General features: G+C 38.0%; 4 protein-coding genes and 1 long non-coding RNA gene across 6 annotated transcripts in view; 3 read left to right on the top strand and 2 right to left on the bottom strand.

The window, feature by feature from the left end:
* Nucleotides 1-1,628: 1,628 nt before the first annotated feature.
* Nucleotides 1,629-3,059, top strand: LOC115562144 (lysosomal aspartic protease). Its single transcript, XM_030382954.2, has one exon. It carries the CDS (start codon nucleotides 1,670-1,672, stop codon nucleotides 2,975-2,977), a length of 1,308 nt encoding a protein of 435 aa, XP_030238814.1. The 5' UTR covers nucleotides 1,629-1,669; the 3' UTR covers nucleotides 2,978-3,059.
* Nucleotides 3,060-4,728: 1,669 nt separating this feature from the next.
* Nucleotides 4,729-6,148, top strand: LOC115562128 (lysosomal aspartic protease). Its single transcript, XM_030382925.2, has one exon. It carries the CDS (start codon nucleotides 4,811-4,813, stop codon nucleotides 6,017-6,019), a length of 1,209 nt encoding a protein of 402 aa, XP_030238785.1. The 5' UTR covers nucleotides 4,729-4,810; the 3' UTR covers nucleotides 6,020-6,148.
* A 636-nt stretch (nucleotides 6,149-6,784) lies between these two features.
* On the bottom strand, nucleotides 6,785-9,079 carry LOC115564133 (uncharacterized). Of its 2 annotated transcripts, none has more exons than XM_089258195.1 (3): nucleotides 8,752-9,079; nucleotides 8,200-8,618; nucleotides 6,785-7,469 (listed from the first exon to the last, which is right to left on the bottom strand). In XM_089258195.1, exons 1-3 carry the CDS (start codon nucleotides 8,798-8,800, stop codon nucleotides 6,825-6,827), a joined length of 1,113 nt encoding a protein of 370 aa, XP_089114321.1. In that variant the 5' UTR covers nucleotides 8,801-9,079; the 3' UTR covers nucleotides 6,785-6,824. The 2 variants fall into 2 exon arrangements, with proteins under 2 accessions (XP_089114321.1, XP_089114322.1); XM_089258196.1 differs by having other exon boundaries at nucleotides 8,767-9,077.
* Nucleotides 9,080-9,703: 624 nt separating this feature from the next.
* LOC108649302 (secretion-regulating guanine nucleotide exchange factor) lies at nucleotides 9,704-11,883 on the bottom strand. Its single transcript, XM_030388110.2, has 4 exons — nucleotides 11,389-11,883; nucleotides 11,049-11,300; nucleotides 10,216-10,982; nucleotides 9,704-9,933 (listed from the first exon to the last, which is right to left on the bottom strand). The coding sequence occupies exons 1-4, from the start codon at nucleotides 11,410-11,412 to the stop codon at nucleotides 9,819-9,821; spliced, it is 1,158 nt and encodes a 385-aa protein (XP_030243970.1). The 5' UTR covers nucleotides 11,413-11,883; the 3' UTR covers nucleotides 9,704-9,818.
* Nucleotides 11,884-12,366: 483 nt separating this feature from the next.
* Nucleotides 12,367-26,554, top strand: part of LOC149091617 (uncharacterized) — a 59,758-nt gene continuing 45,570 nt past the window's right edge. Inside the window, exon 1 of the long non-coding RNA XR_016196492.1 lies at nucleotides 12,367-12,537. This is a non-coding gene — a long non-coding RNA (uncharacterized LOC149091617). The remainder of the gene's footprint in view (nucleotides 12,538-26,554) is intronic.

The raw sequence follows: 26,554 nt of genomic DNA, 5'->3' as shown, positions 1-26,554 counted from the left end.
TTGGCATATTCGAAGCGTCAATGAGTCGACGGCGGCGCGCTGCGTGAAAACTTTTGCAATCACTTTCCATTCGCTTCTTATTGGCCCAAAAAGTCTCGGCCAACTGCTTGACTTGTAGCTGCATTTCTCTTGTGACTCAAGGAGTCACAGAAGTCCTTTGAAGTTGTTACTTGACTGCTTATAGTTTGCGGGCATTGGGATCAGACCCTGTCATCAATGGACCGAGCGTTAATTTCAATTTGATATCAATATTAATTGCGTTGGAAATTATTGTTAATTTAAATTAAGCTAATGCTCATTTAGATCAATAATAATGCAAATTAATATTATATATGCATATTAATACTTGTAGGGAATTTAATACATTTTTAATCATTAATAATGTAAAATTTTTGAAATGCATATATATTTTTGTCATGCAATTTAATAAATATATATTTTTTTTGATTTGCTCATTTTAATTTACAAATATTTTAGGATTTATATTACATTAGTATATATATTTTAATATTGTATAAAACATTATTCATTATTAAAATATGTTTTTATATTTTTTATTTATTGCAAATTAACTGTATTTTAGATAGTTTAATTATTCAGCAAACAAAGAGACTTTGCTTCTTTGGTTGCTGTCTGTGCTAGTCCCGCAGTACCACGCTACTCAACAATAGATGGCGCCAGCGTGCTGACGATGCAAGGGCTAGCAGCTCTGGCAGGCTGGCCCATAGATGGCGCACTAGACGCAATGCTCAACACAAGAGGGCGATAGTAAAAGATTTTAGAATTACAATTAACAATTAATAAATATATTATAAAATTTGATATAAGTTAAAAATATTCAAATTAAATAAAATGTAAGACTACGAAAGAAATTATTGTAAACTGAATTTTAAATTAAAAAAAAACAAAAAAAAAATTTAACAACAATAAAAACCATTTATTAAAAAAAAAACAACGTTTTTTGAACATTTTATATTTATTTTTATAAATATCGTAACAGCCTTAAAACATTAAAATTAATTAAAAAATTGTATATATGATAACAAATATTTTATAAATTTTTTTTATTAATATATAATTGGCAAAATCAAAAAAAATAAGTACCGACTGAAAAAAAGTTTTTTGTACATTATATGTGTATTTATTTTTATAAATATCGTTACAGCCAGAAAACATTAATACCAAATTGTATATACGAAAAAAAAAAATTATACATATGTTTTATTAATATATAATTTTACACATATCAAAAAACAAAAATTTTAAAATACAAACAATTTTTTTTATTGAATTTTTTTATATAGAAAATTTATTTTTGCCTTAAACAGACTAATTTGAAAGTCTCTTCACATTTATATCATATTGTTAATGAATAATATATTATTATATTATTAATAAATAAGAAGTAAAACAAAAATGAATAACAAAATTTGTAATTGATATATTCATAAGCCTATTCTAAGTTGAGCATTAAATTATTGCCCAAATGCATCCGCAGCACGTTCCCCAGCTTCAGCTGAGCCGATCTTCGGTCCTCTCGCATGGCATGCGAAATAGCTGAGATAAACAGCTGCACGCCGCAGCATGAAATAGTTTTGGGCGTATATTGGGCTGTGTTTGTTATAAATACGTGAGCTTTGGGTCAATAGCCAGACACACTCGAGCGACGATGCACTGCAATTGGCTGTTGGGTTTGGCTTTGACGGTGGTGCTGCTGCTGCTGCAGCTGCAGGTGCCCGGCGGCGAGGCGAGGCGACAGATGAAGCGACACACGAGGTGGCATCATCGGCCGCATCAGATCAGTTTGCGCAGGGAGACGAGGCACGAGGATCGATTCAAATTACTTCAATTCGAGATACCAGCACTGCTGGCCAAATTCAAGATCCGAGTGAGACGAGGTCCATTGCGCTTGATGTCGACCCGCATCGGGGCTGATGAGGGCACCGTGATGTTGCCCCTGGTGAATGCGTACAATACGGAGTACTTTGGCAACATCACGATCGGCGGCAATCAGACCTTCAAGATACTGTTCGATACGGCCTCCGCGAACCTGTGGATACCCTCCGTCCAGTGTCCGCCGGAGAGCTGCCTGCATCTGCAGCGGTACGACAACAGCCTCTCGAGCAGCTACCGGGCCAATGGCAGCGCCTTTCAGATCCAGTATGCCACGCGCAACAATCAGCCGACCATACTGAAGGGCTTCCTCTCCACGGACACCGTGGAGCTGGCCGGGCTGGAGATCAAGGGCCAGACGTTTGCGGAGATCACGACGCTGCCGCCGAACGTCTTCCACAAGTCCAATTTCGATGGCATCTTCGGGCTGGGCTTCAAGGAGATCGCTATCGATGGCGTCATCCCGCCCATGTACAACATCATTGAGCAGGAGCTGATTGGCCAGCCCACCTTCTCGTTCTATCTGAATCGCGACAATACGGGCAAAGTGGATCCATCCGGGGGCAAGCTGCTGCTGGGGCCGAGTGATCCCACGCTGTACAGCGGCTGCATGACCTTTGTGCCGCTCTCCAAGATCGGCTACTGGCAGTTCACGGTCGCCAGCATCGAGCTGGGCGACAATCAGCTGTGCAAGAAATGCGAGGCCGTCGTCGATGTGGGCACCTCGCTGATTGTGGCGCCACCGGCGGTGCTGCGCCGCATCAATGCCCAGCTCGGCCTGACCGAGGCGGACAAGCGCGAGGGCGTCTACACGCTGCCCTGCTCCCGTCTGCCCAAGCTGCCCAAGCTCACGTTCAACATTGGCCGTCGCGATTTCGTTCTGTCGCCCTCCGACTACGTTGTGCGCTTCAACAACGTCTGCGTCTCCGGCTTCACCAGCCTCGAGGAGGGCAGCGCCGAGCTCGAGGACGACAGCGGCACTGACTACGACAACCTCTGGGTGCTCGGCGACGTCTTCATGGGCCCCTTCTACATGGAGTTCGACATGGAGTACAAGCGCATTGGCATCGCACCCAAAACATAGAAGTACAAGAATTTCCGATTTAATTAGCAAAACATATTTTGTATTTATATTTTGCATAGTCTATTAAATTTAATACAACAAAAATTATTATTTGAATCTTAAATCATACTCATTCAGGAAAGCAAAGCGAGTATATTGGTTTTGTGCGTGAGAGACTGCGGCTAGAGACTTGTCGAGCTATCGAGTGTCTAGATTTCCACCCACTAAGGGCGTGGCAGACCAGAAGGTACATTATTCAGTAGCTCAGGAACCATGGTGGTGCAAGTATTAATCTGTTGAAATTAGCAATAAATACTCGAGTTGACAACCCAGAAGCAATAAGATAGGCGGATATATCCACGCCCATTTGTCTCCTTGCATTTGAATTTGAAAAATGTGTCTGACAGCCTTTTTGGCCATTAATGAGTATTTTGTAGTGGGTAACGCCCGACTGCAAAAAATCGTATCTTGACTGATTATATGTACATAAGTATTTTACAATTATATTAATTGGCTTTATTCAAAATATATATATTCAAAATTTTTTATATTGATCGCCTTTAAGTTGATATCAAAATAATTTCACTCAATTAAAATTTTAGGTGAAAAAAAAAAAATATCGAAAATAAGTGAGAGTTCGTCGAGTCTTCAATCCACTTTTAAGACATAAATATATGTACATACATACATACATACATACATGTATGAGCGAGCCTTGGCATTGAATAGATGTTAGTTAGTCTTGATATATGGCTAATCTGATAATAATATTGTAAAGGTCTCTCAGGACATACAAACAATTATAAAATACATATTTTCACAATATTATTAATCGTTCAGTTCTCATTGATTAATTATTATGATGATTTACAAGACATAAAAAAATTTGATGTCAGTTTATATTTTGTTAAATATATTTATGATAAACACTTTTCATATCACTTCACATATCATATCTAAAAATATAATCAACTTAATTTGTTTATCACAATTCGCAAAACTCATTTGTAAACACGATAGTCGATTTTTTGCTTACGTTTTCCATATTTTGATAACGTCGCTTTGCAGTTATCGAATTTCTTCACACAATTTCATTGTTTACGTCGCCGAAATGAATTACTTTTCTTTACATATTCAAGAACAATGCGTAATAAATGGCTTTTTGCATTTGCTCAATTAATTTCGAGACGAGTGATAATGCCAGAGCTTAGCACGTGTAATTTTAGCGCAGGTTATGTTATGAGTACACTGCGAGAAATTTGTATAAATATTGAATTTTATTATGATTTTATTACATTTATTATTTAAATTATTTATTAGAATATTATTACTCAGCATAGGGCCTTAAATGAAATGGAGAAAAATATGCATAAAATACTCTTTCAGTTTAATCAAATATTTTTAATACATTGTAACTTTTTCTTAGAACGCACGATTATAATAAAAAATACCTTAGGCAAGAATCTTAACTTGACTCTAGACAGAAGTTTATCATGTAAGCCCAATCATGGAAAAATAAATATAATAAAAAATAATATTTTAATCCATCAAACTTCTTTGTCGCTCCATAAAAAACTCTAAAAAAAAATATGTTTGCCAAATTCCAACTTTTCCAACTTTTTCGCTCACTGTAAGCTCTTCTAGCTATCGATCAACTAATTTATCAATTATGTCACATTTAATGATAAATTTAAAATAATTTTATCGCAGCGATATCATTGTAAAAAATATTTTCCCTATCGCAGCAGTAGCCCATATATAAGCCCAGTCCATTCACAATGCCCGTTAGAGTGGCCAAGTCAAGGCTACGAAAGAGCTGAAAGTTTATAAAGGCAAACCAAAGTGAATAAAAGAATGTTCAAGTATTCGAGCCTGCTCCTGCTGCTGGGCATCGTGGCCCTGATCGGGGCCGAGGTGCATCGCATACCCATACACAAGCACGAGCACAAGCGCACGCGTCTGCACCACAAGGCGGCGACACGGTCCCTGAATCAGAAATACCATCCACAGCGGGCGCTCTACGTGCCGGACTATGTGGCGCCCAACTATGATGACTCGAGCAGCGAGGAGGATAGCAACGAGTATGTGATCGAGACGCTGTCGAACAATCAGAACATGGATTACTATGGTGTCATTGGCATCGGCACACCGCCTCAGTACTTCAATGTGGTGTTCGATACGGGCTCCTCGAATCTGTGGGTGCCCTCGGTGCAGTGCTTGCCCACAGACGTGGCCTGCCAGAACCACAATCAGTACAACTCCAGTGCCTCGAGCACCTATGTGCCCAATGGCGAGAGCTTCTCCATACAGTACGGTACGGGCAGTCTCACCGGCTTCCTGTCCACGGACACCGTCACCATCAACGGCCTGAGCATCGCCAGCCAGACCTTTGGCGAAGCCATCTCCCAGCCCAACGGCAGCTTCACTGGCGTGCCCTTCGACGGCATTCTGGGCATGGGCTACATGAGCATCGCCGTGGATAATGTGGTGCCGCCCTTCTACAACCTGTACGAGCAGCGATTGATCGATGAGCCGACCTTTGGCTTCTACCTGGCCCGCGATGGCTCGGCTCAGGCTGGAGGCCAGCTGGTACTGGGCGGCATCGACTCGCAGCTCTTCAGCGGCAATTTGACCTATGTGCCGGTCGTCCAGCAGGGCTACTGGCAATTCGTCGTGAACAGCGCCGAGATGGGCGGCTATGTGGTCTGCTACAATTGTCAGGCGATCGCCGATACGGGCACCTCTCTGCTCGCCTGCCCCGGCAGCGCCTACGCAATGCTCAATCAGCTTATTGGCGGCTATCTGATGGATGGGGATTACTATGTCGACTGCTCCACGGTGAGCTCGTTGCCCCCACTCAGATTCAACATTGGCGGCACCATCTTCAGCCTGCCCCCGTCGGCCTACATCAGCAGCTTTACCGAGAACAACACGACCTTCTGCATGTCCAGCTTCACGTACATCAACACCGACTTCTGGATCCTGGGCGATGTATTCATTGGACAGTTCTATACTCAATTCGATTTCGGCGAGAATCGCGTCGGCTTTGCACCTGTGGCCTAAGCAACGTTTGGATCTATCCCGAACACTCAAATTGAGCAACAAATGCGAATCTATATAAAACAAAGTTTATAAAAATACCAAAAAAAATATGACTGCATTTAAAATAAAAATAAAAAAAAATGTATAAAATTTATTCAATTATTTGCCAATACAAAAAAGGTTAAAAAATATTTTTTTTAAATATGACTGTGTTATATATGTAAATATTTTTTAAAAATAAAATATTAATTCATTTCCTAAATTGGTTTTTATAAGTAAACCAATGTTTATAAAAATAGCAACAAAATAAAAAAAAATGACTTCATTTAAAATTAAAAATAATACTTAAATGCTTCGTATTCATAAATAGCATTCCAATATCTGACAAAGTTTCTAAAAAATATCAACTAAAATATGACTGAAAAATATGTATAAAATTAATTAATTTAATATATATATAATATATATATTAATTAATATCATTTTAAATTTGTGTTTAACAGTCCTTCAAAGTTCATAAGAATATCAGCAATATGACTGAATTCAAGAAAAAATTTAATATTAATTCATTTTTAAATTTGTTTCTATCAGTCAATCAACAATTTGTTCAATATTATTATAATTTTTCTTTCATGTTAAAAATTTAGAAGCGTTCCACAGCATGATGAAATTCAATGATTTTTTACGAACAAATTGGTAAATTTAAAATTAAAAAAAAGATTATGTAAAGATCGAAAAAAAAAGAAAAACATCTGCAAAACGAGAACTGCATACAAAAAAATCTGATTAATTGTAATAAAAATAATTTCAAATGATTTCCTCAGAATTATTTGTTCTCCGGAGTTGAAGGCTTGCTGGGTGCAGTTGTAAAGTTGCCGCCGTAGATGCCACGCGGAGCGCGCTGCTGTTGTTGTTGCTGCTGCTGTTGCAGCTGCTGCTGATGCAGCTGATGTTGCTGCAATGCACGTTGCTGCAGCATAGCCTCATAGAGTATGGCAGCAGCAGCTGCATTGGACGTCTGTTGGTGCTGTTGCTGCTGCTGCTGCTGTTGCTGCTGCTGTTGCTGCTGTTGCTGTTGCTGCTGGTGCTGCTGCTGTTGTTGATGCAAATGCTGCTGCTGCTGCTGGTGGTGCATCTGCTGCTGCTGATGCTGCGTGGCACTCTGACGCAAATTGGCAGCCAACAGCTGAGTATAGACCTGTGTGATATCGTTCGCATTGCCCGAGGCCATGCCATAGATGGGCATGGACATGTTGCCGGAGGCGCCAGAAACTAGATGCTGCTGCTGCTGGGCCTGTTGCTGTGGCAGCTGCTGCTGCAGCAGTTGCAGATACAGCTGCGACAGCTCAGTTATGGATGCGGCGCTCGCCTGGCCACGCCCCAGCTGACCACTGACATCGCCGCCCCCATGCGAGCAGTGCGCATGCTGCTGTTGCAGCAAACCCGACAGCATTTGATTGTAAGTACAGTTCTACAAGAACAAAATAAATGCCAAAAAAAAAAGGTTTAGATATTAAAAAAAAAAAAAAAAATTAAAAAAACATTATTTTTAAGTTTTTGTTTAAACAAAAAATGACGAAAATACAGAACAAATATCCAAGTCTAAATAATTTTTGTTTTTTTTTTTTTAACAATTATTATTATTCGCATTAAAATTTTGTTTTGAATTTGTATTCTCAATTTAAAATAATGTTAAATAAATTGAAACACATCAAAATTGTAGATTATACATTTATATTTCACAATAATTGATTTGTTAACAATTATAAAAACAATAAATTGTCTAAATGTATATTTTAAATTGAGTAGACAATGAAAACGTATTAAAAAAAAACTAAATTTTCTAAATTCTAAAAAAAAAGTAAATCTATTTCGATCGAATTTAATGCGTCTTAATTTCTATTTTTGGTCAATATATAGATTTAAATAAAAAAAAAATATATAATATAAAAAAATATTATCGGCAAAAAAAAGTTTTGAATCATTTAAGTTAATTTTTTAGTTAAATTTTTAGTTTAGTTCATATAAATTGATTAAATTATTATTATTATTATTATTATTATTATTTTTTTTTTTATGAATTTTAAGTGAACAATTTGTGTAAATATTTTTTAAAACCTGCTCTAATGACAGTTTTATGAATTACTATATTAAAAAAAAAAAAAAAAAAAAAAAATATGGTAGTGCAATCATTTACTTACAGATCCTGGACGAGGATTATGCCCTACTCCAACCGGATACTTGCGATCGTAGAGCGCTTTGGCCCCACGATCGAAGCCTGGCGGCGCCGGCTGCGCCTTCTGGGCCACGCCTCCACCTTCGCCGCTAAAGCTCGGCGCCGGTGGCTGCATTAGATAATCCCCACCATGCAAAGCATAGTGCTCGGCCGCCTTGTGGTAGCTGAAGCTGCCATTCTCCGGATGTCCCGTAGTGTCGCCATAGAGGGCATAAAGTACCTCGTTTAGGAAACCAGATGTCGCTGCTGGGCTTGGCTCGACATTGGGCTCCGAGTCAGCTTTGGGCGGAGCGCCACGCTCATTCAGATGGGTGGGCATGGTCGACTGCGAATCGGCAACGGTGGGACGCAAGATCTTCTTGGCCAGCTGCTCGTACGCGTTGGCTGCTAAGAGAGAAAGAGAGAGAGATAGAGAGAAAAGCAAAGCAGTGATGAGAGAGTAGAAAGAACGAGAACGAAAGAGAGAAAGTGAAGCAAATGGAGGTAGTTCCATTATGAGTGGATCTTATTTATTTACGTGGAGTCAACTTACGCTCGGCTGTTCTTTTGGCACCGTGTGCATCCATTCGCTCGAAGACTTTGCCTTTTTCTATCGCAGCCCTAGCAGCTCTGCTACCCTACGCAAGCTTTTCTTTCGAACTGAGGCTCGATTCACGTTCGGGCTTTTGTTTATAGCAACTGCGTGTGTTTATGCTATCCAATCGAAATCTCTGACTTGACTTTTAACTATTTATTTAGTTTTTCTCGATTTTTTTTTTGTTTTGGCATATACTCCCCGAATAGTTTTCTCAGAAATTTGTCTGTTTAAAACAGAGACTGTCATTCACCTAGACTGAGTTGAAAATTTTGAACGGGCAGCACTGGAGACGAGAGCTTGGCGATAATAAAATGTCGCCTGTTATCGATATTTAAATAGGGATGGGATGGCTTGGAAAATGTGGGCAGTTAATTTTAAATAAAAGCTCTAGATGGATTTTAAACAAGTAAATATAAAGATTATCCCGAATATGATAATAAATATACAGTTGGACTACGATGAATGGGTTGGAGTTATAGTTTCAGTTCGTATGCTCATTCGTGATGGGAGATATAATCATGTGAAAATGTATATTAGAGACAAAAGAAAGCGTTGCAGACCCCATAAGGTATATACATATGCATGTATGTATGTACATACATACATTGTTTTGAGCAGGGCGACGAGCTACTTTTATCGGTTCATCCTCTCGTATGAACGCCGCAATCTAGTAATCTACAAAGGTAGGGACTTGACATTTTCGTCTAAACCTTACGCAGCACGAGCTTATAAATTTTTTCAATCGCGTATTCCATAGATTATTACATATGTATAAAATGCCAGCATATATCCCATAAGATATTCAAGTCAAGCAGTCTCTTCTAGAACAATTACTTGGATTCTCTCAACAGTCTTCCTAATACGTTTCTATAATTTTCAATTTCTACTCGAATTAACTTTAGCAACAAATTGCGTACATAACAACATGCGCTTTATTACATAATTAAAACAACATTAAAAAAAACAATGTTAAAAATAGATTCAAGCTTAGTCTAGCGTAAGCGTTTTCAAGAAGTTGTTGCAGTTTCTCCATCAGCTTCTTCTACAATCGCATAACAAAATCCAGCGCCCGATCCAGCCAGCTTTGCGTAGCCCGGCAGCTTCAATAAAGTTGGAGTACAGCTGAAAGTAGAGTGGAGAAATGTTAGAGGTCGAAAGAATAGGATAATACAAAAAATGTCGAATTACAATATAAAGTAGAATCCGGTAATAGCGACACTCAAGGGATCGACGATTTTACGTCGCTATTCCCGGCGGACGCTTTAACCAGAAGGATTCTTTTATATAAGTTTGTATGAAGACCAACCAAGACATCGAATTTTCGTCGACATAACCGGTTGCACGCTTTAAGCGGAGTCGTTATAACCGGATTCTACTGCATTTATATCTTCATCCTCATCTTACATATTTTCCGTAGCATTATTTCCACAATTGCCGTGCTCATTCCAGCCCCAGGTATAGATCTCGCCAGCTGTGGTGCGCAGCAGTCCATGTTCCGCGCCCATGTGTAGGCGTGCCGGCGTCGTTCCCTCCTCCAAGCGCAGCTGCAATGGCGTTGGCGTCGCTCGCTGCTCGCAGAACTCACCCGTGCCCAGCTGGCCATAGCAGTTGCGACCCCAGAGCAAAATGCTATTGGACTTCAACAGGGCTGCATTGTGCGTCCAGCCGACGGCAAGCTGGCGCACATCCTCCTCGAACTGAAAGGCATTCGATTGGCCGAACTTGTTGTCTCCCAGGGCGATGATACGTCTGCTGCCACCCGCTTCCAAATTCACGCACTTGACCAGCATGTGATTCTGGCCACTGACTAGGGAAACAATCCGCAGCTCATTGGGATTGTGCACTTGGATCTTCATCACATTGCAGCGATGCAGAGATGTCGCAGTAATGTCCAGTTCAATGGGAGGCGGATCCATAATGCGCAAACGTCCAAATATATAGATTTTTTGATCCTGGGTGAGCACCGCACAGAAGCGCAGACCGAAGCTAAACCTTTGTGCCGCCTCCTCGCGCGGCAGACGCACGGGCATTGGCCTACGCACAGCCATAAAGCCGCGCTGGCAAATCCCGAGCTGCTGAAACGCATTCGAGCCCCAGACATAGAGGCGTTTAGTCAAAGTAATAGCGCCCGATATATCCCAGCCGCAGCTGACGAACTCCACAGGTACTTCCTGAAGGGAGAATTTTTTAATTTAGATAGTATAGGAGAGACCCAGCATATATATAGTGAAGTATACCTCAAAGAATTCCGTGGGCACCATGGAGAACTCGCTATGGCACTCGTCGTCTGAGTTCAGGCCCAATTGGCCGCGATTATTCCAGCCGCAGGCGTGCAGACGTCCATTGCTATCGAGGATTAGGACATGACCACCGCCGCCGCGTATGCAGCGCACCAGCTGAGGCACAAATGAGCATTTTGATAGGCGTTGTGGTGTCATGCAGAGCTCCGATTCGTAGCCAAGGCCGAGCTGACCGTGAGAATTGGCGCCCTGTGCGCAGCAAAGCCGAAAGAGGAAATCACTCATTAATTTGCAATGCAAATGACACCAACACACATACTGACGCACACACACTTACCCAGGCATAGACGGCGACAGACATGACGCGACCACCAGTTGCACAGGATCGGGCACAGGTCTAGGTTCAGGATCAGGGTCGCCGCAAGGGTCGGGGTCAGGGTAGAGGGCGGTGCCTGGGTCGGGCTTGCACTTCCGGTTTGTGTTTCACACGTTGATTTAATGCGCCGCAGTCACGGCAAGAATGTCTTCGACCACAATTGCCAACTGCAGCTGCTGCTATTGCAGCTCGTCCTCGCGCGTTGCTCTGCCCGCTGCTCATGTAAAACTGAGCCCTGGCGCTGACGTTCAAATAACTTTTATATCGTTTCGCTGTAAATTCTTCGTGGCCTTTTTTACGGTCGTTAGCGAATCACACACTGGCCATGCGTGCCACGAAAGTCAATTGCTTTTTGATGTATTAATTTAAAAGGTTTTAAATTTTAAAGCCAACTTGCTTTTATTCACATTTTTGTCAAATAAATAACGCAATCGCCCTGACAGTGCTGCCAGCTAAGCATAATCTTTATTATTGTTTACAAAACGTGGGCACATATTTTGCGCTTCATGCCGGTTTGACAGGGTGGCAGCATTATCTGTCATATGTTTTGCATGTATATAAACTAGTATGCTGCTCACGCACGTCTGTGAGCATAAATAGCAACAGATGAGCGAAAGAAAGCCCGCGTAAATTAAATGTTATGTTGCCTTGAGATATTTTATATATGTAGAGCTTATTTATCAAATAAAAATGGCATAATTATCATAATTTATCTATAATTTAATTTATATTATGAATACATTTTAGAATGCTGCATACCTAAATGCATCGCTCACCAGTTCAATCTCGCTTATTGAGCTGCATATATTGTTTAGGAAACTTACAGTTATGTTTCGCGAGTACCGAAGTGACGCGTGGATTTTCAAGATATTTGATTTATTTTTTTCTTTTTTTTTGAAGTGATAAAATTAATAAATTACAGTGAAATATAATAGTGAATTGTGTTATTCGCCTCGTGCCTTGTGGGAGCCATTACAGCTCATCATATTCGCGCCAGACAACATGTTTAACAAATTTGTGCAAAAACAGCTAAGCCAAGCAGCTTATCGACTGGAAAATACCCTGGAAAGAGAAACAATGCCAATCAATTCGTCCTTCTTGCTCACTTTGGTAAGCGCATTCAATTAATTGGCGACTATTTGAATTCTAAATGTTGCATGCAATCAAACAATCGAGGCAAATGTTCGCCTCTGACTGCGTTTGATTGCGTGCAAGTTTTCCGACTTTTCCCGACTTTCGGTATAATGTGAAAATCATTAGTTTTTATTTGTGGCGTTTAGGGCGTATGCGAAGCCGATGTCGCAACCGACTTGTTTTGCATTGCAAATGCAAAATCCAAAGTGCATTTTTCACCTGCCCATTTTTTCGTTCTTCTTTGCTTCGCCAAAGGGTCGCATGTTCGCTGGACATTGCAGTATTTATTATGTCTCGCTGTTTGTGTTGGTTAGTGTTGCGCATTTGCTGGCAGCGTTAGTCGACTAACTGTAATTTAATAACAGTTGCCATACAAACGATGTATAGGTTCAATTGAGCATGCATAAGCATGTTACAAAATGAATGGATAAATAACATATGAGAAATAAAAAGTAATATAAAATAAATAATTCAAATATTTTTATGAATAATAAACCAAAAAATATTAGTAATTGAATAAATTAATTTCTTTCTAGCATAAAGCGTATTCATATTTCCTCGACTTTCACTTATTTTCGTCCACTGCTAATGGCTTTTCTCTTACCATCTTGTGTGTGCGCAGTTAGCTCGGAGCTCCCTTTTCTAACGACAATTAAAGCTTAATTAAAATTGCATGCACTTTAACCTTCGCCATGAACTTTGACAGTTTTAATTACAATATGTTTATATGAGATTTGCGTGTTCATGGCAAGCGGAAGGCGGGTTTTATAATCGCTTTATATAACCAAGCAACACATTCAATTTAGCTAAATGTGTAATTTTGCAGATTTGCGAAATTTGAGACTAGTTAAAATTCAGCTGCAAGAAAGGGTGAATATATTCATTGAATATTACTATATATACATTTCATTGAGTAGCTCACTTATTTAATCAATATGCTAAACTGAATGAAAATAATTCATACTATTTATTTATAGTAATTATACTGTATTCACATATATAATTTTAAATATGTTTAAAATTGCCGCTTCAATTAACTAGTTCCGAACGAGTTCTCACACAATCTTCGTGCACTGCGCATGCGATAGTCTTAACGATAGTTGAGGCACGCGAGCAGCGTTGCCACTAAATGTTGCCAGTGTTGCATAGCTTAAGTAGGCGCGCAATTTCAAATATTCTGCTGCATGAAAAGACTTTAGTATGTGTGCGTGTGTGTGTTCCTTCGCTTTGCTCCCTAGAGTGCGATTGCCTTGCAGTGCAAACGTGACTCCATTTTCTTTGCGCTTTTCCTATGTTCTGACTTTTTATGTCTTTCAACGTTGTTTTTTTCCCCAGCTTGTTGCTAGCTTCTTTGTGATTTTGTTTTTGGTATTTTGAAATTAAATCTAATATAATGGGCATGCGTGTTGTTGTCTCTGCTTTTAGCTGTGCTTCCATTCCACACATCCATACGTGCACATCCTTACACACACTCACACAGATACTTACACACACTTACACACAGGCACATTCGCAATTAAAGTTAAGAGTGAGAATTGCACATGTTTGCATTTCTTTTGCATTGTTTTTATATTCTGTTCTTCTGTTCGTTCCGCAACTTTTTTTTTTTCTTTTTAATTTTTCTTTAACGGCTGCGGTTTAGTTCGCGAAGCTCGTCGAACGTCGATTGGCACTTGTAATTAAACGCTCGCCCTTTAATGCCAATTGCTGCTTCGATTTAAACTGAACTGCATTCTTTTGCTGTCATTGAATTAACAGCTAAAAGGAAAATTGCATTCAAGACCTTTTAAAGCGAATAATTTAATTTAAAGTGTGTCTGTTTTGTTTTTAGATTTCATTGATGGAATTTTGTATTTTTGTTAGTTAGATTTAAAGATTTGTTATATAGATTTATTATATAATATATGTATATGAATATATCTATAAATAAATTCAATTTTTGAAGTAAAAATATTGAAAAATATTTCAATATATATTTTATTAAAAATTTTCAGATTTTTCCTAAGGGATTTTTTCTCTATTTTGGTAATTAAAAGATTCATTTCTCCAGTGACTTTCAGGCTCCTTCAAGTACTTGATAGCCGGCATTACGTGAGCTCTGCTCTTGAAGTTTTTTTTTTTCACTTTATATTGCCTTGTTTGCATTTCCACTTTGATTCACGTGTCATGTTTTTTAGTCATCTAATTACATTTAAATCAGCTTTAATCTTTTCTTTTTTAGTTTATACAAATCAAATAATATGTAAAATTCTTCTTTGGAAATATTTAAATTTATTTTAAAATAAAAAAATTATTATTAATTCAATACATTAATTTAATTTAATAAAATAATGAATTCTTATTTTTAAGCACGAATCTCTTTCAAATAAGAATTATAATTATCATTTATTTATTTGTTGACATATTTTGAATAGATTCCCTAAATTTCACGAAATTGTTTAGTTAAAATTCTAAATTTATTTAATGGACGAAAAATATTCCAAAACGTTTTTGGTGAAATCTCCCTCAAAATCATTTAAAATTCCACAAGCTTCACAGATAAACAAAATTTTGGCCTAACTCCTATTAAGCCTCATAAATATATCCTCTGCTAGCTAAAAATTATGAAAATGCAAATCGATGCACTCACTCTCCCTCTCACTCCCTCTCTGTCTGTCTCTCTCTCTGTCTGGCACTGTCAGGCGCAGGCACAGGCCATAAAACTGAATTGGGTGCGCTGAAAAGCAATTGCCGAGCATTAAGTACCGCAGCTGCATAAGAGAGGGGCTCCAAGCAGCAGGAGGGGGCGTCGGCTGGGATGCCTAAACAAATTCAACGGCGACCATGGACGATGGCCACGCTCAAAAGTCATTTGACCACTAATCATGACTGTGGTTTCGACTGTTGTCCAATGCTCGGTCAGGCAACGCCCCGTACACAGTTGTCAGAAGCCCCGCTTCCATCACCTATCCATCCAAACGCCCACCCCCTCCGCTGTCGTAAAACCCCGAACTCAAAACCCCAAACACGAATTGAATTCCCTTTTCCGCACAGCACTCAAATTATGAAAAGTGTACACTTTGCTTCTGACACTTAAAATTAAATTTCAAATTTCCAAATGCCAAAAAGCGTCCTCCATCGCCGCCACGCCCCCTCCCCCGTTACCTGTGTGCTTAGCTTTTCTTGTGCATTCCCTAATTGCTCAATCAAAAACGTATGCTATTCCTTTGGGGTAAATCCAAAAATGGAAGCTTAAAATACAATTTTTGACAAAAAAAAAAAAAAAAGGGAAGACGAAGAAAAGTGGGTGGGGAGAAAACTGCGTTTCATGCTTAAACTTTGTGCGCGAACGGAAGTCAGCGGAAGTGTTTCGTCGCCAGGTGAAACTGAGGTGAGACTGAGCTGAACTTAGCTGGGGGAGAAGTAGTATGAAGCCAGCAGCAGGAGCAGGTGGAGCTAGCTGGAATGAAAGTGAATGCCACAGGCAATGGCAAAGACAACAATGCCAAAGTTTGGCGTTGCAACGACCGAACGGGGGCGTGGCGTTGCAAGGGGTGGCTAAACGGAAACGGAAGCGCATCGAGCAAAAGTTGTTGCAGTTGTTGGCCTTTTGTTTCGGCAATGCAGCAGGAGCTGGAGCAGCAGCAAAGCAATTTAAGTTAAACAAGCGAACAGTGCACACTCAACAGCCCACGCCCACAGCTCTGGCCCGCCCTCACTTCCACACAATATACTTGTCAAATATAAATTCGGGGTTTTTTCTTTTTTTTTGGGAAGAAATCTGCTGAAGTTTTCGGCATTGGATTTGTTGGCTGCACACTTTTCAAAAAATTGTTTTTCTTGATTGACTTAAAGTTTCGACAGCTTGTCGCGAAATTTTTGACATGCATCGCATGCAACAGCGAATAGAAACTATTTGATGCTCGTCTGTGGGTGTATGTGTATGTGTGTGTGTGTGCGTGTGTAGTTTATTTTATTTCTCCAAAGAATTTGACAAACAAGCTAAACGGAGTAAAAGTGACTTTGCTTCAATCACAAATGAACTTCAGTTTAATAAAGTTTGTTCAAGTTGAGCATTAGATGAAGCTGAATGTAAAGAAAATAACTATTTGTTGGATTAGTTATTAGTTGCATTCATCTGCATCAGAGCTGAGTAGTTCTATATGTTGTAAATGTGTTTTGATTATATCAATCAGATAAGCTAAGCACTTAAGTAAATCTACAAAGAATCAGATTAAATCTGACGAAATTTACTCTCCAATCTAATGGCTTTTAAGTGCTTAAACGTGAACTCAAAGTGCTTAAGATGCTTAAGGATTAAGCCTTGCAGATTAATCTTAAACAGAAGCATAAATTGATCAAGAAGCAAGTTGCTCTTGTACAATTATCCTTAACTAAATAGTAAATAGTAGCTCAGATCAATGTTTTTAATATATTCTTTGATAAATCTCTACCAGAATTGTGCACAGAAAAAAAAAAAAAAAAAAAAAAAAAAAAACAAAAAATTAAACCTAAAAAAACACAGTTCTGTCAATTTTATGAAAGTACAAAAAAAGTGACTTCAAATTAAAAAAATTATTTTTTTTAAATATAAATTTTTTGTAAGTATAAAAAAAGTGCCTTAAGCTTTATTTATTTATTTATTTATTTTATTTTTTTTTTTTTTTAAACGAGTTTCAATTCTAATAAAACATCTTAATAAATTAAACAACTAAAAACTTTTTTTAACCCCTTTTAATTATGGTTATAATGATTTTCAACTAAAAACTTAATATTATTTTGATTAACTCCTACTCTCTTTAAATTAGGGTTATAATGATTTAATTATGGTTATAATGATTTTCAACTAAAAACTTAATATTATTTTGATTAAGTAGGAGTACTCCCTTTCAGCTTTTAGCAACTTTTTTATTATTCCAACGAACTCTGTTATCATTCATTCATTTAGCTGTTTAATGACTTTATGTAAAGTTCGCCTTTAAAGTTCTAATAACGTATAAATTGGCTATTTATCACTTTATAATAACCATAAATATTTTCATCGATAAGCTGATCGGTTTTTAGTTAGTTGTTGCATTTCACAGCTTGAAGCTGGCTGGCTGGAAACTAATTATGCAGTTGCCATCGAGTAGAGCAAGTTTTTCAATATCTCGGGCGGTAGGAGGCCCGCCCCTTGGATGTTCTATTTGGCAATTATGCAATGGCTGCCCTGGTTTAGCGCTCACTCTCACTCTCTCCCTCTCTCTCTCTCTCTCTCTCAGAGTCTCAGAGTTGCGCCTGCTCGATAATTATTATGTAAATTGCTTAAAAATGCACCGCAGGTAAGCCCAAAGGATTCACTTTGTTCCGGTACCGACTTTGCTACCCTCCATCCTCCTCCGGCCTCCTTCATGCCTCTCGTCTAGTCGTCTCGTCGTCTCGACCAGCCGTCGCGCTGCATTAAGCTTGATTGCATTAAGTTTGCTTTCCGCCTTGACAGAAAGCTCTCCCCGTGTGTTTCGGCTCCTTGCCCAGGCGCTTGGAGGGAGGTAAATGGGCTCTTCAAGTTTCTCCCATCATGGCGATTTAATCTATGCACTCGGAATTTCTTGGCGTGCATTTCGTATTAGCCAAATTTTCGCATGCTTCGTTGAATGCCGCTCTCTGGGTCTTGGGGATGGCCATGCCTTTCTAGTGTTGCAGCCGGATACTGATGGGTGCCACTATGGACGCTTTATTGAACCACGACTGATACAGTGGCGCAATTACAAGAATACTTTTTAAATATAAATGTATATCTGGCTTGATGGAAGGTTGCTTGGGTTGAGCAAAGTAAAGTTCCTTTGAAGAGATTGAGGAATGGTAAAGCTCTTTCGTAGAGTTGTTTAAACTGTAATAATTTTATTTCTCTGATAAAGGAAAATAATTTTACATCTACATTTAAAAATTACAAAGTTAATTTTCTGTGAATTTCATTACAAACTTGTAATATAATTTAGTCTTTAGGCTGAGCCTATTCCTAGCTTTAGGAATATATAAGTTTCGAGTTTGCTAAAACATTGAGCGCTTAATGTGAACTTTAGCTCAACTAATTAATAATCCTTTAGTTGTTTTATTAGTAATATTCAATCGAATTTAAAATAATTGAAACTTTAATAAACCAACAACTATTGTATGTACTCTCAGTAAGTTCTTTCACTATCAATATTATGGATTTAGTGCAATTAAATTTCTCAGATTTCTAAATTTTGCCGGAATTTCGCCACTCACACCCATTGTACATAACGCTTTGAGAATGTGCTCGCACTCGACAGGATATTGATGACTTAGCCCCCCTTTGAAGTTGGCGCCTCCCGCTTCATCCTAATCAAGCGTCGACGGAGCATCGACAGCCAGGTATGCAACGAGGCTTCTATCCTGTTTAATCTTGAGAGATTTTCGCACATTTTGTGGCTGGTTTCCGCTTCAGTTTTGTTGTTTCCCTTGCAAATAATTAATTTGAGCAAATTGCAAAACTTGGCCTTTCGATGGCACATTGCATAATTGAGCACTCTATTGAAATCGATGGCGCCTTGAATGCATTTTTCATATGCTGCTCACTAATTGCACATTGGAGTATTGTTAAATAATTTAAGCAGTTGCCATTTTGCCTTGAACATTTCCCATTTTCCATTTTCCATTTGCCATTTGCAATTTGCCATCTCCCATTTACGCTTTTCTAATATCTAATATCAATTTTCTCAGCTCAGCTTCCGTGGCTGGGCCACAGTTTATGCAAATGAGGCAAATGCGGTTCTCAATATCAGGACATTGCATTTGCCTTGTGCGCTTAGCTAAATTGTCGGCTGTCTGCGGCTCGGAGTTCCAGTTACGCCTCTGCACTGTTTTCATGCCCAATGGGCAACTAATTATTTGTTAACATAACACGAGTGGCAATTTAAATGCAATTAAGCTCAGCTGCGTAGAGACACAGAGAAGTCCCGGACCTCATCTCGCCTTGGCTTAGCCGAGTCGGTTGTCGGCTCATTAGAGCGTGTCCTTCAAATCTTTAGTGCGCAATTGAATGCGCCGAGGCTGTGTGATTTCATTTCACAGTCAAAGGCAAACCGAATGGCTTAAATACCTTTAAGTCACTCGGATTTACTATCCTTGATAATTTATGCTCTGCTCAAACTCATGGCAAGGGCAAACAGTTATTCCTGAGGTATTTTTAATGTGTCGCTATTGCAAGTGATTTACGTATGCACTAAAGATTGATGTTGATATCAAATATATAAATATATAAATCACTGAAGCAATCAATTGAAGCAGTTTGCCATCTGATGAAGGAGTTAAGTATTACATATATTAAATATATATAATATAATATTAAATAAGATAATAAACGTAATAACGTTTATCTCCGAAAGTCCGAAAAATTTTATATAAACATAATAAATTTACAATAACTTATTAAAATTGATTTCAATATTTTTCGCCTCTCTGTATTTATCTCTCTTTGAATCATTACACTCAAAATTTTTACGTGCACTCGAGTATATTTTATATAAAAACTTTCTTCAATTTAAACGCATGTCTTCCGTATTATAAATTACATCGAATATTCTTTATTTATTTTAATAGAAATTTAAATATAATTTTTTACTTTTTACAACCATATTTTATTTATTTAGTTTTTTTTTATATTTTTATTTATATGTAGATTCTATTGATTATCTTAAAATATAGTATAATTATTATCATCCCTATTTAATAATTATGAATTTTACTTAATTTTATATTCGTTATTCAATAAAATATTTTAATAATTCAAAGGTCGCTAAATATTTATTACATCAAATCTATTTCCGTTTCCCAATTCGTTTTCATATCAATAAATTTATTTGTTCTTCAATTAAATTGTTAAAAAAAGAAGCCAAGCTATATTTATTTTGTACAACTAGTTGTCATGCATTTTCTAATTTGTTTGTTGTTTGGTCTTCTATTAAATATATTTTAAATAATAAATAAAAACAAGAAATTTTTACTAAACTGTCATCTGTCGTCTGACAATGTTTTTATTAAATAAAATTCTTGAATAAATGCCGTTAGCTTGGCATAGATAACTTTCTTGTGCAGCTTATGAATATTGAAAAAGTATTGCAAAAGCTGCTGTGCAAATTGTTGTATGCATAAATGACAAAAATGTTAAACATGGATAAAAACTTGTGCTCGATTCAATCCAGAGTCAACAATGCGTGACTTGTAGGTTGCAGACTGGAGGGTTTGCAGGGTTTACGGGATTTCAACTCGGCATGCCAACTTGACAATTTAATTACCAGCATGCAGAGCAGAAAGCATCAGCTGAGACCTTGACCAAAATCTGTCTGGCCGTTGCGTATTCCTCTGCCAAATCCAAATCCAAATCCAAATCTAAATCTTGCCCGCAATAGGCATTTCATTTTCATTTTTGCATTGTTTGTTTGCCATTTAAGCTCTCCGAGACAGAGGTGACTGCACAAAATCTATTTATACCGAAATTGCCTGGCCATGATTTTAGGCAAATTGCATTTGGCCTGCAACTTGGTTAGGCTGAGGCAACAAATGCGATTACAACGCCGCACAAAGAGTTCTGAATGCCTATGCCCAATGTGACTGGACAGCTAAGCTTCCACTTAGCATTTTCTTAGGCAAAACGGAGTCTTACCACTTTTTAAATTGATTTGCAGAGGCTTAAATTATTATAGTTAGTATCTGTATTATCAATTTCATTATTTGATATACATTGTCACTGTCATTGTCATTGTCATTGTCATTGTCATTGTCATTGTCATTGTCATTGTCATTGTCATTGTCATTGTCATTGTCATTGTCATTGTCATTGTCATTGTCATTGTCATTGTCATTGTCATTGGTCATTGTCATTGTCATTGTCCATTGTCATTGTCAGTGTCATGGTCAGTTGTCATTGTCATTGTCATTGTCATTGTCATTGTCATTGTCATTGTCATTGTCATTGTCATTGTCATTGTCATTGTCATTGTCATTGTCATTGTCATTGTCATTGTCATTGTCATTGTCATTGTCATTGTCATTGTCATTGTCATTGTCATTGTCATTGTCATTGTCATTGTCATTGTCATTGTCATTGTCATTGTCATTGTCATTGTCATTGTCATTGTCATTGTCATTGTCATTGTCATTGTCATTGTCATTGTCATTGTCATTGTCATTGTCATTGTCATTGTCATTGTCATTGTCATTGTCATTGTCATTGTCATTGTCATTGCCATTGTCATTGTCATTGTCATTGTCATTGTCATTGTCATTGTCATTGTCATTGTCATTGTCATTGCCATTGCCATTGTCATTGTCATTGTCATTGTCATTGTCATTGTCATTGTCATCATCAAATTAAACATTTAGGTAGAGGAAAGGGCAGACAAAAGTCGTTGCTCTAAAAATTCTGTAGTCTTTTTATGGTTTTGAATGTCAAATGCAGACTTCAAGGCAGATAAGCCAGACAAGCTGTAACCCATTTGATGGCTAACAAAAATAACAACCGGACAAATATGTGTGCAGTGCCCAGACGCCGAATGAGATGCATGCAAATGAGGTGAATAATGAGCAGCCAGTTGCTGTCGGTACACAATGCAGGGCAGCCAGACAGAGTCGAGGCGAGGCAGGCCCGCTTAGTTGAGAAGTAGCTGCTGTGGCACTAATTTCCAGTTGGTGCAAACAGCCACTCGTACATTATGGCCCAGTGGCAGTGTCAAAGTGTCAGTAAGTCAACAAGAATGCACTCTGGCAGAGGCCCCAATGGTGGTGGTAGTATGGAAGGATGTGGATGGCTCTGGCTCTGGCTCTGTTGGCTCTTCTGCGAGTGTCCTGGCCAACCGGGCACTCGACTTAACACTTTGAATGTCATTAAAATGTCTGTGCGCTCGCTGCCCGCCGAGCCAGCGCCGCCTGCTCAGCTGCTCTCCTGGCCCGCTCTCTCCTGACACTCAGTCAATGTCTCACTAACAATTGTCAACAGGCTCAAGCAGCGTGCAGCGCTGAGAGTTTTGCATTGTTGTTCCTGTTGTTGGCGACTTTGTTAACCCTTTTGGCATGTTGTCGGCATTCGCCAGCATTTTCGGACTCAAAAACGTTTGTCAATTTTCCGCTTGTCGACTCTCTGAGTTGGTCCTTTCGTTCTGTTCATTCTCCGTTCATATTGTCGCTTGCTCGTAACTGAATGCCGGCAGATATTATGCCCCTGATGCAATTGTCTTCCTTTGCCATTTGTCCTGAAAGCTCGAAGCGTTAAGACTCTAATCTAATTATTATTCGAGTTGTTGCATTCATTTATAGTAGCATTATTTTTTTTTCTAATTGCCAAGGTATTATTTAGAGTTAATTGAGTGTTTTTGAGTTGAAGTTAGAAAATTACTATAAAATTATTTTAAAAAATAATATATATATTTTTTGTTTTAGTTTTAAATTTATTATAATTTTGACATAATATATTAATATAGTAAAAAAATTGTTTAGAAAAATTTTAAAGTTATATTTGTTTATGTTTATTACAATAAAAATTTGATTTTTTAATTGATTCACTTCATGAATATTTGCAAATATATATATATATATTTTTTATATTGTCCTCAATTAAAAAACATTATAAATTATTTATTTTGAGCTTAAAAAATTCTATAAAAATTGTATATCATTAATTAATATTTTTCAAATCATTCATGCAAATGTCTACACGCCCATATCAAAAGCTCGTAAACTTGAGGGTCGCACAAGGGTTATCTGTAGGAATTTTGTGATTGCAGCCCGTTGGGGATTTTCGGTCAACAATAGGGACCGCAGAACACTAAGTGCAAAATGCTGGCGGGGCCAACGTTTAGAAGCTTATTAAATTGCCATTACCTAAGCTGGACATCAGCAGCTCGAGTGTCCTGGTATCCATGGGCTAACCGGGTTTCTAGGTGTCCTGCTGTTCGGCTGCCCGTGGGCAGTGCTCCGGAATCTGGTGCGGCATTTGCCACTCAAACGAGGGATTAGCGGCGATGATGACAACAGCTTGACGTCACATTGGCGACAGCCAGCAGCTCCATTAGCTGCGACCAGGGCTGTCGGCTAAGCGGATGGGAAGTGGAAAGAGGATGTCAACACACACAAACACAAACACACTTATACACGCACACAGGATTTACGGTAGGTAAGGATGTAGGTGTGCACAGCAAGTGCATAAATCCTCCAAATATTTCACATTTAAATGGCCAGAAATTAACTGAAAGTGGCAGACGAGGGCGAGAGCTGGTCTGGAGTAGCTCAGTAAATGCGAAGTAATCCACAAAAGCTGAGCTCAGGACGCGGACAATGTGCAGTAAAAGTCGAGCCACTGACAACAAAAGCCCGGAACACTTGAATGCCAATACATACATATATAATCAGAGATATATATATTTATATATATGTATATATTTAGAAGACCTAAGGGCTATTCTTAATGTGCTTTAAATGGTATAGAGTGGATGGTAAGATCCCAGCTGCGTTGCATTCATACGGCAAATATCAAGTGCATCATCAACAACGAGCAGCAAGGACGAGAGCCAGCCACATTTAGCTGTGCTCCATGCCCATCTCAATCCCATTCGAGTCGACAAGCCAAAAAAAAAAAAGAAAGTAGAAATAGGGAAAATAAAAAATAAAGATGAAAACCAGAAACAGAGAGCCAGTGCGTCCTTGCCAGCATCAACGTTATTATCGCATTGAGCACTGTAAAGTACCGAATAATCTACAGGATAATGAGCATGAATGAACGTGAACCGCTTTGTATTTTTGTTTTGAATGACAAACTGGGAACTGCAAAAATGAAGAAGAAGAAAAAACGAATATAAAAGATGAAGTAATCAAACCAAGCATGAAGGGCAATCCAATGAAATAACAGCCCAGTGACTGCCCAAGTACCCACTCAACTTAGGCAGCCATATCTCAAGCATCTAGCTGAATGCTTGTTGGGGACAAAGCGCATAGAATCTGTAAACGGCTACAAATTCTCCTCTCAGCTCACAGCAGCAAAAAGCAAATATGACGACTCTGAATATATTAAATACGCTCACATAAAGGAAGCCTCGAGTTTATGTTTGAAAATATTCTAAAAAAAAACTTTGAATAGTATATGGACTTTGAATTTGTATAAATTAAAAGTCAGTAGTAGACTGAATATTGATTCAAGCTATTTGGTAGTAAGGGTGAGTTTGGCTGAGAGTGAATGACTCGCAGATACCCGGCAACTGTTATGTAACTGTTATATCTGCATGTTATTTAGTTGTGAGTGAACGACTAAGAGATACACGGAACTGTTATAATATAATGTTGAATTGCTAGGATTTACATGATTTGTAATTTTTTCTTAATGCGAAATACTTTTAATAATATTTTTGATATTTTTTTTTTTAGTTTTACATACAATTATTGTTGGCTTAAAAAATGTTTTTTATATATTTTTTAATTTATTTGTATATTTACAATTTTTAACTTAACATTTTTACTGTCTCAAATGAGTATAAAATAAGTTGACGTAAAAAAAAAAATAAATAAAAAATCTAATTTATATAAATAATAATTTAAAAAAAAATATATATATATTTAAATTTCTCTCAACATTCATAAGATTTTATATATAAATTTAAAAGAATTTTTTACTAGCAAGAACTGCTATAAGACTTATACTAAACGTAGTTCAAATTTTCAGAAAAAATATATATATTAAGCTGCCATCATACCTCAAAGTTAGAACTGAAAATGTATATTTTATGCCAACGCTGTTAAAACTCATTTTATCAAGGCATTAAATGTCAATGCTCTTTAATTTGTGTAAGAGACATTCCAATCAGACTCATTAAATTTGCATCAGTCTTAAAGTCAAATCTGAAAATAGCTATTTGCTGAAAGATTTGCATATCAAATATCAAAATAGCAAATATTAATGCTCTTTAATTTATGTAAGAGACATTTATTTTGGTCAGAAAGAGCTTTATGCTCATTGTAGATGCTCTTGCTAGTAATTACTTATTGAGATATCTTTGTAATGTGAGTTGCAAACGGAGCTTGTCCTCGCTGTTGGCAGTCGTGTGTGTGTGTGAGTGTGTGTGTGTGTGTGTAATGCGAACATGATGTCCTGTGGTCATGGATATTAAATTTAATTTTATATTTTGCATATTTACATAGAATATTTATGACCGAGTCGCTCCGAGCATCATATGCAAAGTTGCAAATGGAGGCCACAATTCGCCACGATTCATTCTCTCCCTTATATAAATATACATACATATATAGAAATATTTTTTGCTCTTTAGAATTTCGTCATCAGTGAGTAGCTGGCCAGAACAGAGTTCATTAGTTTTTGCCAGTTTGTTCGCATTGTTGTTGTTGTTGTTGTTGTTGTTGTTGTTGCCGTTGTTGTGTGTTTGTTCGTTTGTTTATTGTGGCAAAGCATCCGAGTAGTGACGGCTTTTGGCCCCTGGGCTCCACATCTATCCCATCTGCCATTAGTCAGTCGTAGTTGCATCCCAGAGTTCTGAAACGGACTCGACTCTGTGTGTTCTATTCATAGCCAAGCGAATGAATGAATGAATGAATGAATGACTCTGAGCTGTTGTAATGAAAAGTTGTGGTAACTTGTTGGCTGCATAATTTGCGTCACTGCTCGCTCGTGTTGCATGTTGCACTTTTATAGTGTCCACATGCTCCACATGAACGTGTTTCACTGCAGTAGAGCTGCAGAGCACATCTCTGCTGGAATACGTAAAGTTTATTCGTAAGTTAGTTATTTCAATTACAGAAACGAGTAGCATTAGAATTTGACTAGCTAAAGTTAAGCAAGACATTTAAAACTTGGAATATGCAATAATCTTGACTAAGAGCTTTACAAGTTAGGCAGATAAATTTTATTTTGCATAAATATATTTTTAGTGGATTATTTTTAAGGAGAAATAGTGGGTATGTCATAATGTTAACTTGGGCATGAACTGTAGAATGAATGCAATTAGTAATTTAA

This window comes from Drosophila navojoa, chromosome 3 (genome assembly GCF_054131105.1).
Source record: "Drosophila navojoa isolate 15081-1374.11 chromosome 3, UAZ_NAV_1.0, whole genome shotgun sequence".
Taxonomy (NCBI): domain Eukaryota; kingdom Metazoa; phylum Arthropoda; class Insecta; order Diptera; family Drosophilidae; genus Drosophila; species Drosophila navojoa.
The sequence above is the reverse complement of the archived record's forward strand: the minus strand, read 5'-3'. Positions and strand labels throughout refer to the sequence as shown.

Excerpts from the sequence above, each read along its gene's own strand:
- LOC115562144 (XM_030382954.2), top strand. The coding sequence starts at position 1,670 with ATGCACTGCAATTGGCTGTTGGGTTTGGCTTTGACGGTGGTGCTGCTG.
- LOC115562128 (XM_030382925.2), top strand. The coding sequence starts at position 4,811 with ATGTTCAAGTATTCGAGCCTGCTCCTGCTGCTGGGCATCGTGGCCCTG.
- LOC115564133 (XM_089258195.1), bottom strand. The coding sequence starts at position 8,800 with ATGGATGCACACGGTGCCAAAAGAACAGCCGAGCGTAAGTTGACTCCA. Across the intron at positions 8,619-8,751 it reads CGAGCGTAAGTTGACTCCAC|CCAACGCGTACGAGCAGCTG; the intron begins GTAAATAAATAA and ends CTCTCTTAGCAG. Across the intron at positions 7,470-8,199 it reads ATAATCCTCGTCCAGGATCT|AACTGTACTTACAATCAAAT; the intron begins GTAAGTAAATGA and ends TTGTTCTTGTAG.
- LOC108649302 (XM_030388110.2), bottom strand. The coding sequence starts at position 11,412 with ATGTCTGTCGCCGTCTATGCCTGG. Across the intron at positions 10,983-11,048 it reads TGCCCACGGAATTCTTTGAG|GAAGTACCTGTGGAGTTCGT; the intron begins GTATACTTCACT and ends TTCTCCCTTCAG. Across the intron at positions 9,934-10,215 it reads AATAATGCTACGGAAAATAT|CTGTACTCCAACTTTATTGA; the intron begins GTAAGATGAGGA and ends CTCTACTTTCAG.